This window comes from Amblyomma americanum, chromosome 1, assembly GCF_052857255.1.
Source record: "Amblyomma americanum isolate KBUSLIRL-KWMA chromosome 1, ASM5285725v1, whole genome shotgun sequence".
NCBI classification, from domain to species: domain Eukaryota; kingdom Metazoa; phylum Arthropoda; class Arachnida; order Ixodida; family Ixodidae; genus Amblyomma; species Amblyomma americanum.
This window is the reverse complement of record NC_135497.1, coordinates 113,699,790-113,718,194: the sequence shown is the minus strand read 5'-3', so window position 1 is coordinate 113,718,194 and position 18,405 is coordinate 113,699,790. Positions and strand designations below refer to the sequence as shown.

The 18,405-nt window shown below is 49.6% G+C and overlaps 1 protein-coding gene across 1 annotated transcript in view; it reads right to left on the bottom strand.

Moving 5' to 3' along the window:
- Nucleotides 1-9,969: 9,969 nt before the first annotated feature.
- The window catches only part of Lgr1 (Leucine-rich repeat-containing G protein-coupled receptor 1), a 186,170-nt gene continuing 177,734 nt past the window's right edge, over nt 9,970-18,405 (bottom strand). Inside the window, exons 12-13 of the mRNA XM_077646568.1 lie at nt 17,887-18,196; nt 9,970-14,050 (exon numbers count right to left, since the gene is read on the bottom strand). Coding sequence (XP_077502694.1) covers nt 13,191-14,050; nt 17,887-18,196 — 1,170 coding nt within the window. The 3' untranslated portion in view covers nt 9,970-13,190. The remainder of the gene's footprint in view (nt 14,051-17,886; nt 18,197-18,405) is intronic.

Genomic DNA, 18,405 nt, shown 5'->3' with positions numbered 1-18,405 from the left:
CCGCTGGTCCTTAAGGGTAACGGAGTGGATTCCAAGAGAAAGTAAGCGTAGCAGGGGGCGGCAGAAGGTTAGGTGGGCGGATGAGATTAAGAAGTTTGCAGGCAAAGGGTGGATGCAGCTGACAAAGGATAGGGTTAATTGGAGAGACATGGGAGAGGCCTTTGCCCTGCAGTGGGTGTAGTAAGGCTGATGATGATGATGATGATGATGAAATCTGCTGGAGACGATTATATGAGCGAAACGCGAATAAAATTGTGGTTATGGTGCTCGGCTGCTGACCCAAAAGACGCGAGTTCGATCCCGACCGTGACGGTCGAATTTCGATGGAGGCGGAATGCTACAGGCTTGTAGCTGTGCGATGTCAGTGCACGTTAAAGAACCACAGGTGGTCGAATCTATCCGAAGCCCCCACTATGGATTCCGTCATAGCATGCGTCTATCCGGAATTCTCCAAACTTTCGAAACGGGCGATAGATGCAAGGGAGACAGATTCCGATCTGGGCAAAACGCTGTGGCGATCGTCAGAAACATAGCATAATGGAAATTCCAGGCGCTAAATCCTCATCTGAAAGAGTTTTTATACCACCGACAATGTGAAAGGCAACGCTACGCAGCAGCTGGTGGAAATTGAACGTGAAGGCTTGTAGGTTGCTTCGAAAAGGGACAGGAACGCTGGGTTGAGTAAGCTTTTAAGCCGTCTAGAGCCTTAGCCAAAAATTAAAAAGACCCCAAGAGGGTTTGATATAAAAGAAGTGGGCGCAAAACTTGGACAAGGACCGAGAAGAAACACAAATGACAAGTGACTGACAGACAGACTTGGACGGTCCTCGTCCAAGTTTTGCGCCCGCTTCTTTTATATCATGCAAAGCCAACTTGCCCGGCAACACGCTCTTCTGAAGAGGGTTTGCTTCTCGGCCACTCTTGCTTCTCGATTACCCGAAAGACGCAGTTTCGACCTCGGTCGTGGCGGTCGAATTTCGATGAAGGCGAAATTCTAGAGGCCCGTGTGCTGTGCGAAGTCAGTGCACGTTAAAGAACCCCAGGTGGTCAAAAATTTCCGCGGAGCCCCCCACTGCGCCGCCCCTCATAGCCTGAGTCGCCTAGGGACGTTAAACCCCCATAAACCATAAACCATGTTTGAAGGCATCACTTGGCACCGTCACTTTCAGTTCTGCTCATAGTCGGAGCCTGTCGCCTTCGGATTTACTCTTGTTACTTGTTTATATCCTTCACACCTATTTGTTTTAAATTTGTCTCACCTTCCTTTTTATCTGCGTTACTTGTCCCAATTCCTTGCTTTGGTAATTTTAGCTTGTTTCCCCCTCACCTTTGTTCTGGTTCGTTGTTGTTTCCATTTTTCGCATCTTAATTTTAATTCTCGCGTCCCCCTATAGTTTTCGATCTTTTTTTTTTCTTGCTTCCTTGCCCGTACCTGCATTTTTATATTTGTTTTTTACTTTCAGCTTGTTTCGCTAATACATTTCTAATGAGCTTCATCTCTTCTCGGCGTGCTTATTCATCTTCTGTTTGAGGTTTTGCTTGTTCAAGGCTTCTTTAGTCACGCGCGCTTATCCTTTAGCCCCCCTTGACGCCTTTTGGACTTTGTTAAAATTTTATTTTCTGCTTATTCCACCGCTGGCTCATTTTCGCGCATGAACTGCGACTCGTGATGATACTTTTGTGTTAAAAAACCGTGATATGTCAAATAGGTGCTATGGTATAGTATATGGGGTCTGACGTCCCAAAACAACCGCAAATAAGTGGTTGGCGAGCTTATAAAAAAGGTTGCATTGTATGTTTTCGATTAAAAGAATTGGAAGTCAGGACTGTATCTCTTCTCATCACTTTGTCCTCGTCTTGTTATCTAACGCATTTTTTTTCTAATCAACAACACGCACCAAATAGCCTGGCCAGAAAATACTGATTCATTCAGGACCGATAAAAAAGTAGTACGTTGTTGAAACTTTTTGTGCTACCTGAACAAGAAGCTGACCGCAACAAAAAAATAACTGTAAGCGCTAGAATTTTGATACCTCGCTTGTTGAAAAAAACAAACAAACATGTGAAATCTGATTTTTCTTACTGTTGTGATTGGTTAGCGAAGTAATACAAGGTTTGTGTGAACCGGACGACGTTGTTTTTCCATTTAATTTGCCATGTTTATTGTTTCGTCCGGTTCGCGGAAACCTTTGCAGTTTATGAGAAAATAAATGCCGAGTACCTTCCGGGCAGGTATTGTAATTAATTATGCGTCGCGCGCCAAAGCGGGTGTGGTTCCACACGGGGATTTCGGCGTCAGTAGCTACTCATCAATGCAAAAAAAAAACGAAACAAACCCGAAACAGGCATTTTGTGCTAGGGCTTTGTAGTAAATAAAGACGATACGCGCTTTGAGCCCCCTTTCGGGTGAAACGTTGTACGAGAGTGTTAGTGAAAAAATCCGACGGCGTTCGCCCTCACCCGGGGACAATGCGTGTGTACTTCTCCCCTTCTCCCGGAGAAAATCCCCCACACAGCTACTGAGGAGCTTTGCGTGGTTTTAAGTAGGCTGGTTGATGGGTGGTTGGTGCCTGTCACGAAAACATGCTCTCCAGTCCGATTGAACGAGCGGCATGTCTGAGCCCAAAAGCACTGAGCCAGTACAGTCAGGCGCGGGGTAGTGGCAACATCGCAAATATATACCTTCGCTGGATACAGGGTACATGTCATGAGTGGCAGGAAAAAAAGCAGGGAGGCGCTGAAAAGTGTGATGTCGGGCGGGTGATTACGAGGGTAAAGGTACAAAGCACATTCCGTTACTGGTTCGCAGTTGAGAGGCCTTTTTCAATACTTCGCTTTGTAGCATGCTTGGACGTGTGTAATTCAAACGCGTTCTCTTCTCAAGGACGGACCTGAATACAGTAATAAAAAGCATTGTGGCCCCTTTTATATCCTCCGCTTTCCAGGAACGGCATTGATACTTGAAATGGCGTGCACCAGGGAGCTTATTCCGCTGAGCTGTTTGTTTTTCTTTTCTGAATGCATACTGGTACTTAAGCGTTCAGCTCTGCGGTTATTCCGCGTATGTACTAACAAGCAGCTTTATTGCGCTATGCATGGCGGGCAGCTTCTTCAGTCCCACTGACCATTTTGGAAGGAAGCGGATGCGCTGTGGTGCCTTTAGGCGGCGCAGATCTCGAACGAAAGCTAAGAAAAAAAAAATTAACAGGTAACACTGTATGCGCACGTCAAAACTCCCGTAAATACTACACACTGGAGTCCCGCTGATATCCTGCTCTCCACCTTCCCTTGCACCGGTTGATTCGATTTATTCACTTACCTCAATCACATGCGGAGCGCGGCAAGGCCAAGTGGTTTCCACAGCTTCGGTTTTGCTGATAAATGCAGTATAAACTTGGGGGACACTGTTTAGCGTTGTATTGTCGGTCGACCCTTTCGCAGACATCGACAGGATTGTTGCCATGACATACTGCTTTATTACACATCGTCGTCCATATTAACTGGCGACGCTAATTACTCACCCTAATTTACTAAGTGTTAATGTAATGTAATTCACCTACTGTGGGGTGTAAGGTGCTCGTACAAGACATCTATTTATTTCGCCTAACGAACTTTCCTCATGAAGAAACATATACGACGCCGACCAAAAGAAAAGATGACGTTTCGGCTCCCACACGGGAGCCTTGCTCACAATGAGGGCGAAACTAAGAATCGTCGCCATGACGTACGGCTCGTGACAGATCCAAGACACCCTGCGTATACTGGGTGCAGATTCCCATCGTTGCGATTCATTGTATGTGCTGTCTGATTAATGAACGACTCAAGATAGAGCCCCGCGATACTCTGTTCTACTCACACCGATCATTACCTTCACTTCGCTTCCGTTCACCCTGTTTCCCAAAAGCATTCCGTCCTCGCCTCGCTGCTTCGTCGATGTGCGCCAAACGAGAGAAGCAGGCTGCTGACTTATAACAGATACGACGCGGATTGCGTGCCTGAGGCTTTCCCGGTCATTTTACTCACTCCGTCGAACGCCCAACTTGCCCCATCCTACGTTGCATCAAAGCACAGTTACCCACCAGAAACGAGCTGCAATCCTGTATGTCCTGGGTGTTGGTGAGACTCTAGCACGTGTATCACGTCGGTATACGACGTGCGGCCTGCTCATGTGTCAACCCGCAAGCTCAAAGATGAATTGGTACAACCTTTGTGAAAAGTTTAGAGTCCGAAGGGTTTGGTTCTAAGCCGTGCAATGGCGCTATTGTAGGTAATTACTTTTGGAGGGTAGAGCAAGAGAGTCTCTCCTTCCAGAGCTTTGGAACGCTGGCGACGCATAACAAGCCACATGACATCGCCCAGAAGAGAACCCTTGAGCAAAGATCTTCTGAGAAAGCTGAGAAAGGCTGTACACGTAAAATATGTACTCAGGAAGGAAAAGTTCCCGGGGGGTGGCGTCGTTTACGCAATCCCATGTGCCGATTGCGCATCTACGCACATCGGCGAGTCGGGGGATTGTCAGCGAATATTTCGGGAGCTCCAGAATGATGCGAGGAATGGGCGGGTGTCCTCGAATGCGCTTGCCAGGCATGCGGCATCTGCCGGCCACAACATCGACTGGGCACAGGCACGCGGGGTCGCAAAATTATAGAACAGTATCACGCCTCTATCTTGAGTTGCTGATTATTCAGACGACAGCGCATAAAATGAACCGCAATGGCGGTAATCTGTCCGCAGCATACACAAGGTGTCTTGGATTTGTCTTGAGCCGTACTTAATGCGTGACAGTTGAGCGCATGAAATGAAATCGAAGCACCAATATTTTTGGAAGTATCAGTAAAAAAGGTTCCCTTGAGACTATCTGCGACCACTTCGTAGCTACTGCGTACATTTTGAAAAAATTCAACGAGCGGCAAAATTCTCAGACTGATGTCGGGTTTCTCGAAGGGTCGCGGAGCACACTACGCCACTCAATGGGATTAGCCGTAAAGAATTATTTTACTTGAACCCACTTTCCCTGGCTCTTTCAAATCCAAGTGGAAAAAAATATTTTCGCTCCCTTTATTTTACGTATTCGCAAGAACCGCAAATAACAGAAAGAGAGGAAATTCACAAAATTGCATTATCTGTACAAAAACGAGTGCCAAGCTTCTCTGCCATTTCTACTGATACGAGGCTTCTAACGCGATAGCGTTAGGAGTCCCGTTCAGCAGAAAACCCGCCGTAGTTTGTCGGTGTTGTGTCGAGGATTGGTCGAAGAGGTGGCGACGTCACACGTGGAGCGGCGGAATTGAAAATTGATTAGAACATTAGTAAACCGGCGATTAAAGGCAGCAACATGACTCAAACGTGATTAGGACATGTAAATTGGGGGTAATATAGTCGGGATTCCAACATCTGACCCCTGCGTTGTCAGCCAGACACCCCTCGGTCACGTAGGCAGTTGGTGCAGCTTGGTTATAGCGTTGCTTTATGTATGTCGTGTGGTATTTCACATAATGATTGTGATTGTGAAAGAGGAAACACTGTCCATGGACAAGAGTAGCTGCAGACGGGACTCATTAAAGGGGCTCTATAACAAGAACATCAACTCGCTCAATCACTGCATTGGCCTGTCACGAACACTTGAGCTAAATAATACACTTATACACGCAGCGGAGAATCCACAATCACGCGCGAAAGTTGGCGATTCCTTCCCGGTGACCTTTTCATGTTCGCGCCCTCCTTCGTCGCTCGCACCTGCGTATACAAGCTGAGAGGTGGCTGTTGGTTAGATTCTTTCAGACGTTAGGCAGCTACCATGGCCGCGGCCAGCAGGGCGTGTAGCTCTGGGAGGTCAGGAAGCTCTGCTCCCGGAGGTTGGGCCGGTGGAGGAGCGCCTACCTTCCAGCGTGCAAAAAGTGACGAGAGGAGAGGGAAAGGCGCGCAGATGCTGAAACTCAAATTCTGACTGCAGATGACCCAGCTTGTACAAAGCACGTTAAAAAATTCTTCATGGACAATAATCGTGAAGAGGCCTGCTTTAACATCCCAGGCATACCGCAACTTTATTAGAGCCCTTTCGGAGATCAATTAACTCTATCGAGACATAATCTTAAAGGCGGAGGTTAATTGTCCCCCATTTTTTTTGTTTGCCGTCAGCTCGTTCTGATGTGACCACTCGAGTCTCAGTTGCTACATCAGAGATCCAGAGTTATTTTGTCCGGTATCGGGTAGTCTTTAACTTTGGACCTCTCGCGAGGTGGCTGGGCATTCCGGGACTTCGAGGAAACATTCTGAGTACAATGGCGGCAGACTTCAACAGAACGCCCCCCCATACGTTGTATTAGGTTTATTTTGGACTCTTCATATATTGACAAAACATAGTTCAAATGATAGTGAAGCCTGAAAGCCGACATGACAGCAAGCGCCTTCTTGTTAAGTAGTGTCTACGGTGATCACTCTGGGCTCGACTGACGTGTGCTGAACGGTATCGCATGCAGCTCATGCTTGTGACAAATGCAAGTAGTTAAAAAAAAAAAAACTCCACTCTTTCTTGCCTGTAGCATTCATTTTCATGGAAGCAAGCGGATGTCATTCTGTGAGATGCTATAGAGAATGTAACAAGTGAGAAGCGCAGTTGCGCCGTCGTGAGTGGCAATTCGGTTTGCCTGAAGCAGCATGCTATCGGGCAAATTCAGGGGAGATCCCTAGCAGTTCATGACAGCATGGACCGCAGAAAAAATAACTTTAGTCAGTGCTGGAAGTGTTTTCAAGCAAATGTCTGACATTCTAACCCTCATCGTAACGGGCAAAACTTTGCAACCAAAAGAAAGCTGCCTACAGACCAGGCACACTGTCCTCCTTGAAGGCGGAACAAAATGTGCGCTCGCGGAATAATTGAAGAAAGTCAAGTGCGTGTTTCCAGTAATGAGTTATCGTGTGGGTCGCTCGAATAGCCCGCTGCTACCATAGTCTCTCTCAGGAGCGCCCGCACATCTGGAATTTTTATTTTCGTACAGTCGTGCAATCCTTAATATAAGCTAGGGATAATTCCTGGTAGAGAACCATGAAGCTGTTTTCTCGTTGGATAACTCAGGTAAACGGTTTTCTGGTACTTCCTTGTTTCAAATGGTTCGTGGAACCATTGTAATGAGTTCCGTGGTAAAACACGAGAGCGCAGGTTTTCTTCCAACGCAGCAGCGGCCAGGGTGAGCAGGGGGCCAAATGCAACAACAGCCACGTATACAGAGATCTGGGCAGACGTCGTCGAGGCTGAGGTGTGGTCGAATTTTTTACAGAGGCTCTGAACCATTGCGCCTGCGCCTCATGTCATTTCGAAAAATAATACGACTACTTTACTTTTCTTTAACAGAGAAGTAATTTTGTCGATGCTGCCAGTGACTTGTATTTCCTTTCCCAACGTGTCCCATGTAACCCCCCCCCCCCCCCCCCCCCCCCCCCCCACCACCACCACCACCACCACCAAAGAGGGACAGCCTGCATTTTCAGTGATGGTGCTTATACGGCGATGCCGAGGGCTGATTAATCCAGTTTTGTGTTCATTATAAGATCACTTGTTGCCTGAAAATACTTTTGATTGAGCAGTGGTTTTTTTACTCGACAAAAGATGCTGCTGACGATGCGGCACGCCGTACTGGACGGCTGTAGATTTTATCAGCCACATAGGTTCTTTAACATGTGCAGATATCTCATTAGACGGACGGTTTTGTATATCGCCTTCATCAGTTCCAGCTGCAATGGAGGCAAAATCAGTGGTCGTAATGGGAAATTTAGAGCCTCTGATGGAGGTCGCGGGTTGGATCCCGATCGCGGTTGGGATCGAACCCGCTATCTCTGCGAACTGCGTAGCCACGGATTCAGCGCAGCAGGTTGTAAATCACCTTTCTCTGGCTTCTCTATTGAGATTTTGGTGGAAGGGAGCACAAATATCATCACGAGCACAAACATTATCACAGGCGTGTCATGAGTTTTTCCTAAGCAAGGCACACTGATGCCTTTGTTGACACTACACTATATGTACCGCGCCGCTATAGGACTCAGGAATTATGACAAACTTTTTTTTTTTCAGCGACAGCTATAGACCCTACATTCCTGGGCACGCGCGGCGGCCAGTGATGTTCCATTCGGCAAATTTTATGCCTTTCAGGGAAATATGATGAGCAAATTTTGGCAAAAACGGGAATTTTTAGAGTACCAGAGAATTTTAAGTGACGAAATTGTCACTTTTTCCATATTGACGGAGTTTTAAATGTCCTGCAGAGAAAAAGGGTCAGAAATGGGGAGTTTTCAGTTTAATTGAGGGAATTTTCGGCTACAGCATGGAGCATCACTGGCGTCAGCCGCCTGAACGCGACTGCAGCGCCGCATTGCGGTCGCAGCGCGAAAGTGGGAAAGAAGAGGGTGAAGTGCCCGAGTGTGTACGTTTGCAAAATGGATGCCGAGAGTGCGCAGAAATCGGCCACGCTATTACAATGAGGCCGCGCGCTTTCTAGACAGGTGGGAAGAGGTAACGTTGCTCCATATACGAGAAATAACTTCTTGTGTTCCGAGCAGGGTTCCAACCCATGCCGGCACGGAACCGGTAGCGTTCTTGGCCGACGTCTCAAACCGCCCGGCGACCACCGCGACACGTGCAAATGGCACCAGTTGCACGCATTGACTGGGTACATGGGCTCGGCGGCAGTAGTGCTGCAACCGGGGGCATAGAGTTCTATGATTCAAGAGCCAGCAAGCATCTTCGGAATCTAAAATGCGACCCGGCTTTGAAGCGCTCGGCTACTCGGCAGCGGCAGCATTGCGCGGCAAAACGAAATCACGAGAAAAGTGCCCGAACCCGTGGTTGTGCGCAGCTAAGTATCTCGAACCGCAGCATGTCGGAGTGATGATGGCAGACTGCGCAGCTGGATATATATATATATATATATATATATATATATATATATATATATATATATATATATATATATATATATATATATATATATATATATATATATATATATACACACACACTTGAGATGGAATTGTTTGGAGGGTGAATTTCGCGCACGAGATGAAAGAAAGACAAAAGAGCGGTCCTACAATTTACACGTCTTTGTGCATTTATCTCTTTCGTTCTTAGTGTGAAACCACTACTCCAGACGTACCAAGCCTGAGCAAGAATCTTGTCTTGTGCACTGCCTTGTCCGACTCTGGTAAACGGGTTAGTTCGGAGGAACGTCGCGCAAGCTGCAACCAATGGGGGGAGGGCATCGCGCCCCCTAGGTCACGTAACCTTGTGGCGTCACCACAACCTGCCCACCGGATTGTGAGCAAACTGACCACCGTGGCAGGTGTCAGTTAAACTGATGATTGGTCGCGAGAGGCTGCTCGGGAAGAGCAGCATGGGTCGCACAATCCCTACCAAGCCACCTTGCAGCCACCTTGCGTATCGCTTGACCGCTGCGCCACCACGCTGGCAGTTGTGCGAGGGCTCACCGAGCTCTATGAATGAATGAAGTAGAGAATGATCAGTCTGCATGTAAGGGCATTAACTCATTAAAGCCCTTAAGGTTGAGCTTAAGTGTCACCTGCTTTCGCACGTGTACCCGGTTTAACTTCGTTAAACCCCTACAAGTTTTGTTCTCGTTTTTGTTTCCGTTCTGCGCTGAGTGATTTACGGCGTCGGCGTCTAATATGGCTCACGTCGCTGTTAGTTAATTGTGCACCTGTTTTTACAGGCTACCATTCTCAAAAATATCTTGGCATTACGGAAACATGCAGATAACTGGCAGAAAAGCTGACTGCGTCGTGTTTCAACCAGCTTTGTTCGCGTGGCGGGAATTCCCGTTCAGGAACTGCACAAACAACGCTGAGAACATGCTTTATGCCGCATGTGCTCAGCATTTGAATGTCAAAAGAGAAGAGTAAGACTGAACGTACCTTTTTTTTTTGTTTCCCGCATGTGTGGACGAAGAAAAGCACAGAACTGAGGGAAAAGACGTGAATTTCACCTCCTTTTTTTCATTTTATTTTGTTTGGGTCGGAGAGAGGTCCCGTGGCCACCTCTCAGCCCTTTTCCCCTTTTAAATAAGTTTACACACACCGCCGCCGCTGAAAAGAGGAAGACATCGACGACGAGAAAAAAGGACAAGTATGCACCTCACACCCAACCACAATAAGAAACGAAGAGCAAGAGAAGTGGTTAGGTTTGAATGAACAGGTGGCCACTGCGCCGCGCGTGAATCGATGGCAGACTGCCGTCATTAAGGGGCAGTTGTCCGAACAAGGAGATGCTCCAAGCGAAGGCGCAAAAGTTAGGTTACGTTCGCTTACCAAGCATAAGTACTCGGCCCCGGTCATTATCATATGCTATCCTGTCGACACGGAATGCCCAGCGATAGCGCCTGACGATTACGGTTTCATCCTCGAAATGTAAAAGTGCACTCTCAGAACTGTCCGTTTTCGTCAGTGTACACCTGGATGCAATACGCTCTCCGAATGATGCAGGAAACTCTTGGGTACTGGTTCCTTGCGAAAGTCGTCTTGGAGATTCCCGAGCGCGTCTCAGCTTCTTTACTGGCACATGAACAGCGAGCTTTCGCCGAAAGACTCCACTTCGATGAACAAATCTGCAATTTGTCCCGGCCTCAACCGTTTCTTTTGTTTGTGCGAAAAAAAAGGGAGACGTTTCCACTCATATTCACGTAGCTTTACATCATCATCATCATCATCATCATCATCATCATCATCATCATCATCATCATCATCATCATCATCATCATCATCATCATCATCATCATCATCGCCCGTGCTGCTTTGTCACAGTGATATATACATACAGTACAACACACACACACAAATGACATAATACACCCAACGGAAACGCCGTGAGCGAAAGCCACCGGACCACACGAGGCACGGCTGGGAAGCCCATTGCTCAGTGTCCTGCGAGCCAGCATAATATATTGCAGCGTGCGACAACGGCTGCTGGCGCGGCAGTTTTGCGGAGGCGGGCACTGCGGGAACAAATAGTGCTCGGTTTTACGCACTAGCTGACCCTGGCTTTAGTTGTTCTTGGCCCCCTGAGAGAGGAGCATCGTGGTATGAGGCTCCCTTTCGTGCCTACTTCAGCACTAGCACAGCGGAGGCGCCCCGCCCGCCACTTCTAGGGCGCTGGGCGGTGTTTAGTCTCCAAGCCGCGGCTCGTCTACTCCGCTCCAGGGCAAACGCGAGAGGGGCAAGGGCACGCATGCACGAAGGCGTCGTTCCCTGTCCATTACGGCTCATGTGACATGCAAACAAATTGGCATTTGCGAACAGCCAGTGTCGCAAAAAAACGCGCGCTAAAGTAGCGAGAAAAATTAGTTTTTAATGAGTTGTTTTTTATTTACACTGGGTTTGCACTCGAACAGAAAAGTCGCAGGCTACAGGAACGAATTACTTTGGAGCTTGGCGCGAACTGCTTAGGTCGCTGAACGAGTCGAATCTCAGTGCGCGTAGCTTCGGGCGACTCTAAATCGGCCGCCAGATCGCGAATTGAATGGGTGGGGGAGATGGCGGCAGCTAGAAATTTCAAGAACTCTCAGAATAAGATAGCTGGTGTACAATGGCGCTTATGCCACGGTTTTGTCATTCTTGCTGAAGCGTTTACCGTACCTTCTTACCATATATCATATTTGCAGTAGCGCACTGGCATATTTTCACGATGTGCCCGAGGAAAGATTTTTCTGTAAGACCTATTTAAGAATGCTAGCGGCGACGCAATACACGGAGGCAACGTGAAAAAAGGAAGGCACCGAATTTTGTGGAATTTTTTCCTGCTTCCCTTAGCTTTCATTTTTTCCCTATATCTATTTCTAGCGTAGTTATTTTCTCCTACTTCTGAAAGAAAAAGAAAAGCGCTTCCCGCGGGACTGCAGCCGAGAAGTTTACTTGAATAACCACAAGGCCCGCGCAGGACAAAGATGGGTGAGACACTCTAAGACTGTCGAAGAGTCACTTTTTGTTTCTAGCTGACGCACGAAAGAACATCTGGAACGAATTAGTTTGAGGGTTAAACGAGCTGTTGCGCTAGCAGTGCTATGTACATACAACAGGCGCAGTGAGCTGTATAAATGTGCCATTATCATTGAACGTAGCACAGAGCTTCCACTAGTGGCAGCTCTCGCGCGCAGATATGCCGATGGATATGACAGCGTGAAAGACGTGATGGCCGTTGCGCCTTGTTTATGAACGTGTAGAAGCGTAACGTCGCCGAGAATGCGGTTTTTGTTTCCTCTGTAGTCTCTGTTTTACAATCCATCAGTGCATTAAGCTCGCACTGCGCGACGGAAAAACCGTGGATGATGGGGACACTGCTCGATGAATACGATATGAGGGAACTAAAAACAAAACAAAGTTAGATGGTTCGCGACTGGTGCACGCTGCTTCAGTCATTGTGTTTTGTTTGCTCTCGCGAGGGACCAATAAGACACGCAGGAACGCATTAACAGGTCTGAGGCTTGCGCTCCCCATGTTTTTTGGTCCGTCCTGCCGTGAAGCTGAAAGCTAGATTGGTGTCTTCATTACATGCAAGGGCGATATTCGGAGATATCCGTATTCCTGACCCCTTGGAAACACGGTATTTTGCTCCAGGACTAGTGTGAGCTGAACAAAGGCGCGCTGCCTGTGTATATTATTTCTCAGCTGACGCTGGCGTGAATGTTGGAGTTGGCGCCAGTAAATTCGGGACTGATTGACACAAACTTGCGCATGCCAGAGCGATCTGTAATATGCGTGCGCTCTTGTTCTTCGTACACCAGGCTATAACGACGGCCTGAGTCACGGGTGCGAGCCAGAACCGTCCTCAGGGTGTGCGATATGCTTCGATTATTCGGCCATTGAATTGCTGGCCCCCTCTGTAGCCCTAGCTTGAGTGCCAGCAGATTTTCAGAGCGAGTACAGAGCTGAAAAAATTACGAGTGATGTGTGTAGACGAAGCATAGTCCCGTCTGGTTGGCGCGTGCCAGCACTAGCCCCCTCGAAGTGCTTCGAAACATATGGTAATTGATGTGAGAGCACTAAAACGTTACACCCCTCGCTGACAAGCCCTCAGAGAGGCTCGTGCACGCGTGGTCCACATGGTTTCGCTCGCGACGTTCGGCATCGCGAACAACGAGACTGCGCCTTGCCGAGAAGATCCGGCCAGCGGTCCGAGACTGTCGGCGGAGTCAGATGGGAGTGTCCAGGTGCTCGCACAGCAGGCTCTGGCGCCTCAGGAACTCCTCGTGCACCCCCAGCTTGGTGAAGTTGTTCTTGATGGGGTGCGGCGAGCCCTTCTGAGTCCGGTTCGACAGCTCGGTGGTCTGGCGCGACGTGCTGCTGTTGTCCTTGTTGCGCAGCAGCCGGTTGGTGGGCGTCGTGTGCCACGACGAGGTGTACTTGAGCATGCGGCGCGTGCAGACGCCCCGCGTGGACAACAGTGCGGCCAGGTCGCGCCGGTACTGCTTGGTCAGGATTGCGTACAGGAACGGGTTGGCGCACGAGTTGAGGGGGTAGAAGAACACCAGCAGGATCTTGGACTTGGGCACGTCGATCAGCGGGTAACCGGCCACGGCCGTCAGGCCGAAGAAAGCGATGGGGGCCCAGCAGGCGAAGTCGGTGAACACGAGCATGGCCATGCGCTTGGCCACCGACGTGTCCTTGTTGCCGCAGTGAGAGCGCGGCCGCTGGCCCGAGATAGCCAGGTACATCTTGGCGTAGCAGCCGCATATGAGCACGAAGGCCAGTCCGTTCACGGACAGCAGGGTGAGCAGGTAGAGGAGGTCGGCGACGGTGCTGTTCTCCATGGGAAGGCAGATGGACGTCTTGCTGTAGCTGCTGATGCCCAGCAGAGGCAGGGAGGCGGCCAGCAGCGCGTACAGCCAGCCGCAGGCCATGATGCGGGCCGCGGTGCGCAGCCGCAGCCTCCGGTTCAGGTGCACGGCGTACGTGATGGCGTACCAGCGCTCGAGCGTGATCACCGTCAGCGTGTAGATTGAGAGCTCGGACGCGAACACGGTCAGGAAGCCGGCCACCTTGCAGCCGGCGCCTGCGCGATCGGAGGAACGACGGCATTGCCATTTTTTTAAACGGTTCACGCGAACACGAGAAGGTGACACATTTGCAACTGAAAGCTTGTACAGGGAAAGTCCCAGAGATAGTGGCTAGCAAACTGGCAATACGCCCTCGGAAGCTCCAAGAAACTAAACACGACGAGCAACACAACACGTCACCACACGCAGAGAAGCCATTCGCTCGATCCCGCAGCCGGTAAAGGCTGATTCACACGACGGATGAAATCACTGATTCAGCTGCCGCTGTGGCTCAGTGGTTATGGCGCTCGGCTGCTGACCCGATAGACACGCGTGTTCGATCCCGGCCGCGGTGGTCGAGTTTCGATGGAGGCGAAATTCTAGAGGCCCGTGTACTATGCGGTGTCAGTGCACGTTAAAGAACCCCAGGCGGTCGAAATTTCCGGAGCCCTTCACTACGGCGTCCCTCATGGCTTGAGTCGCTTCGGGACGTTGAACCTCCTAAAAAACAATGATTCCGATTGCGGACAAAGCACACGTCACTGGACGTCACTGACCCTGCCTCGTCCGCGGGCGGCAGCGGCTCGCATGCATATGACGGATGGCGAGCGCGGACGGACGGGAGAACCAGTTGTGGTAAGCCTCGCCCTAACCTGTACATATTTATGATTATGTGAATGGTTTTTGTGTATATTACCTCTCCCCCTATCCTCTCTTCTTGTCCCCTCATCTCTTTCATTTCATTTCGCCATTATGCCTGATATCCTTTATTTGCACTGCCCCAGCTCAGCTGCTACAGTATCGATGGCAAATGCCGGGGATAGCAAAAAATCTTTTCCTTCCTTTTTATTATTATTTTAATAAACCACTTACTACTACTACTACTACTACTACTACTACTACTACTACTCTCCCTCCCGCGCCGTCGCCCTCTCTTTGCATTCTACTGTCCTCCTCGCACTTCCCTCCCAAGAACGAGGGAAGTGCCGCACCCTACAACTGCACCAGCACAAAGGGAATGGGCTTTAGACGAAACCGCACAGAAGCTCCCCCATTCTATTAAATGAGGGGAGCGAAAATGCCAATAATCGAGGTTATTCAGAGAGCGCTGGGAGCTGAGGGGCGCAGAAGTTGCACTTATGAAAGCATAGCAGACTGCAGCTCAGGCGGCCCTAAGCGTTATGGCAAACTTTGTGAGCTAGATGTATTTCTGCGCTCGCTCAATGGACCAATTAACGCCGTGCAGTGTTAGCCCAATGATAGCCGCCTGACAGAGTGTTCATCTTTTGAATACAGAGCGATCAATTCACGTGCTAGCCAATGGAATTCTTATATGCCTTTATAGATATTTAGCAGCATAACTTACCAGCACAAAAATAACGGCATCTTTATTTTTACTAACCGCGGGCAACGGGGCTTGCGCGCTCTGGCTTCGTTACTTTTTTACGCTTAGTTTCGAAAACGCGCATTGGGTCTGCGCGGGTGATTTAATCCTATTTTGACTACTGAAATGAAAGTTACCACGACACTTGTGAACAGTTTTTCGCGACAGAGGTTGCTGTGTGGTTATTTGCATGGAAATATGGGGTGTTTATTAGCTCGTCCGACCTTTTAAGCGGCAACCACAGGGATCTTATATTGATAAGAGCTGCAGCCGGCTCATTAGTGGCGGCGTCGAGAACAATGCCACGTCAAGCTACACCTCCCGACGCCGAAGCCTGGTCATGACAGGTCGGCCAGAGCGGACTCTAGACCGGCACGTCGCGAAGAGCCCATTCTGCAAGTCTGTTTCCATGGCAGTGGAGGAGCGGCGGGTGTTCTCTCTAGGCCCAAAGGAGATGTGTGGGAGAAATTTTGGAATCCGAAGAAATGAGTTCTCTGCTTTGAATCATGAGGACTCAGTGATATCCAGTGAGAGTACGGGAAGCCAAAGCGGCGTTCGTGGTCTGAACTCAACAAGCATTGCTGGAACTACTGACCTCGGTGCGGGTGGCAAACGGGCGGCACTTGCTTTGAAGGGCGCCTCGATGTTTCGTATTAGATGAAAAAGAAATATTGAATCTTCTAATGAAGCAAGGAAAGATGGAACTGATGCGTTAGAATCCATGCGGGTTCCTTGACTGCATTGAAACGTACTGTGGGCAGTCGTAGTGAGTACACGAAACTTCGTTGTCCTTTCAGGCATACCCACCGGCTGCGGTGCGCGCGCTAAAATGCGTTGATGGAGGTTGCCGATAGGGTGAGCGGGGTTGCCAGATAGCGGTAGTCATTTTTAATTGTTCTTAGTGTCATTGACGTGCCGTAGAGGACAAGCAATGTTTATGATTCCAACACTCAATGCGACAAATATTGCGAACAATTGGTTCCCTTTACAAAAGGACTTAAGTGAAATTTATATGACTATATATATATATATATATATATATATATATATATATATATATATATATATATATATATATATATATATATATATATATATATATATATATATATATATATATATATATATATATCGTTTTACGTGCAATACTAACTATTCACTTCTTTACTGTCAGGACAAGAAGCAGCCAGCATGGAATTCTATGCCGCGAGGCGCCATTCCGTTGTGATGCGGAAAGAATGCCGATGCGCAATAGGCGCCACACTGTTCTCCAACCTAAGCAATACACTGCTACATATGCTGGATTTAAGGGAAAACATTACCACTAAAGGAGAGGCGCATAGACCTGGAAATTGGCTGCTCCGCATTGCTTGAGTGCTCTACACAAGAATGAGGCTGCGCAGATTAGCCGCATGACCACATTTCCCGTAAAACCACGCCGTGCTGTCGTGGCCGTGCAGCGACGACGCGTGTCCAACCAGCTGGGCTGCGGCAAGTTGCAATGAGATTATGGAGCGCACCGCGGCGGCAGCTTTAAGCCCCAACTCGATGGACGCATCTTACGCGTACCGGCTGAGTGCTTACGCGCACGGGCGTATGCTGGATCCTGTCTGCGCATGCGCAAAGCGAGACGCGCGCGCAGGCGCGCGCGTTTCTAGATATCTGTTTATGTCAGATATTTTCGGCCCTGGCGACGCGCTGGCGCACGCGCCGGAAGTGGCTCGCTGGTTTGTGGCCAATGAGAAGGCACAGTTCCCGCTATATCCGGAATGAGCCTCCGTGGCGCGCCGACTGATTTTTTTTTGTCAACGAGCTGCGACAGCCCCCTGCGCAAACATGTCGTACCTAATAAGCAATGAAAAATTAATCGCTGCTGTTGAGAGGCGCCGCTCGCTGTGGCTTGCCAGCCACAAACACCACAAAAATAAGCTCGTTACGGCAGCGTCCTGGAAGGAGGTGGCGGCGGAAATAATGCCGGGAACACCATGTGAAGGTAAGCAGGCACATTGCTCATGACGAGCACTTCATGATTGTAACGTTCTTAAGATTCCTCATGTTTCAATCACGCAGAGAACGTTCACCACATTCAGAAGCGGTGGAAATCTCTCCGCGATAAGCACTGAAATACGTGCCAGTTTGAATGAAAAGCTACTATTAAAACTGCAGTTCGGTTTATATATTACATAACTTGCCTCGCTACTTTCAAAATCTAAAGATTTCAAGTGGCAGTCTAACTGTTTTGGCCAGTTCCAATCTATGAGGTCTAGCAACAACGTGCTAGTGCGCGCACGAGCGCGAGTCAGCGACAGGCTATGGAGGTGCACACCACTTGCGACGCCCGTCGCGACGCGGCGCTGGGCGCACAGGCGCTCTGCGCGTACGCGTAGGATGTGCCCATCGAGTTGGGGCTTTAGCCCTGCTGCCAGCAGCAACCTGGCATGCTGTGCAGCGCGGCTCGGGGCGGCGTACCATGCTGCCAGAGGATGGCGTGGCTGAAGTACCGGCCGCGCGTGTGCAGGTCCTCGGCGGCGATGAGCAGCAGGTAGGCGCCCATGCAGAGGTCAGCGAAGGCCAGGTTGCACATGAGGAACTTGGAGACGCTCAGGCGGCCGCTGAGCAGCACCAGGAGCACGGCCAGATTTCCGGCCACCGCGGCCACCACCACGAACCAGACGGCCACGCGCAGCACCACCGTGCCCATCACGTCTTCGCACGGGTTGAACGCGTCCGGCGCCGGCAGGCACTGCACCCGCCGGCTGGCCAGCTTACCGCACGTCACCTGCGCCACGAACAACAAAAGAGAGCTCACGACCTGCTTCGCACGGCCACCTGCGCATGCACGTCGACAAAGACTGGCCAGGCGTCTCTGGCGCCTCCATGTGCGAGGGAACGGGGGTGCCCCGCGGAAGTGGGATATTTTTGCGGCATCAAGTAATGCATCCTTGGCCATTCATGCTGGCTGTTGAGAGCGTCGAATGCCAGCTTTTA